Here is a 1,030-nt window from a genome sequence, read left to right as displayed (position 1 = left end):
GGCTACCAAGTTGGAAGTAAAACAGTATGTCCAATGTTTACCATTCAAATCCATCCTTCATGTGAAGTCGGTTAGGCAGAAGTGTTTTGGCTGCATTTTTAGGTATTTCTCCTATTGCACCTTGCTTCCATGTTTTGAAGCTCTTTCAAATAAAAGATGCTGGGAAGTGCCAACTCCCTGTAGTTGAAAAAAATGAGGGAAAACAGAGGCAAACCACACACACCACAGAACAAAACGATTGCTTGTAAAACATTTCCTTTTAAAAACTATTGTACAACTCCCTAAGTTGGCTTAACTGATGTGCAGTTTAAAACATATAAAATGCCTTACCAGCTAAATGATTTCTTGGTTTTACAAGTCTCCCTCCCCCCTTTAAAAAATAAACCACATATGGACTGGTATTGAACACCTTGTACGGAGTCGCACACCAATCCTCCTTTAATTCTACACGGAGCAGTTTTGATTTTAATCTACTGTGTTTACAGAAGAGCTCATACTGTATACTTTACAGTATAACCAGCTACATAGATGTCTTGAATCCCATAACATGATTAAAAAAAAAAAAAAATCACTGTAAATTGCAGTCCCTTTGATAAATGATTATGGCGACGCATGCAGTCCTCCCCAGTGCCATTGCTGCCAGACACGGGACATGATTTTCTCCACACGCTGCTGAGAGGCCCGATGCCACGCTGCCGGGGGCCATGGCCGGGCCGGTGCCCCGCAGCTCCCCCAGTGCACAGCATTCTGCAGTCATTGGGCAAAGCTGCAGTGAATTGTCTTGCTCGATGCCACCACCATCCCCACCGACCCAAACCAGCCCCTCGGGGGAGCATGCCCTCCCTTCCTCCCCGCTTCAGCCGCAGGAGATCACCGTGAAGCGCTTGGAAATGCAGGACATGTTATGGAGGACGATGCCCAGGAGAAAGACCAGGACGCAGGCCACCAGGATCACAGTGCAAACCCCTGACCAGGTGGAGCTTCTCACAACGCCTCTCCGGTCCGGCTCCTCCGCTCCCACCTCGGCATG

General features: G+C 47.7%; 1 protein-coding gene across 1 annotated transcript in view; it reads right to left on the bottom strand.

Annotated features, from left to right (window-relative positions):
* Positions 1-856: 856 nt before the first annotated feature.
* RNF152 (ring finger protein 152) overlaps positions 857-1,030 on the bottom strand; it is a 645-nt gene continuing 471 nt past the window's right edge. Inside the window, exon 2 of the mRNA XM_009868968.1 lies at positions 857-1,021. Coding sequence (XP_009867270.1) covers positions 857-1,021 — 165 coding nt within the window. The remainder of the gene's footprint in view (positions 1,022-1,030) is intronic.

Source organism: Apaloderma vittatum, unplaced genomic scaffold (genome assembly GCF_000703405.1).
Source record: "Apaloderma vittatum isolate BGI_N311 unplaced genomic scaffold, ASM70340v1 scaffold40684, whole genome shotgun sequence".
NCBI lineage: Eukaryota > Metazoa > Chordata > Aves > Trogoniformes > Trogonidae > Apaloderma > Apaloderma vittatum.
The sequence above is the reverse complement of the archived record's forward strand: the minus strand, read 5'-3'. Positions and strand labels throughout refer to the sequence as shown.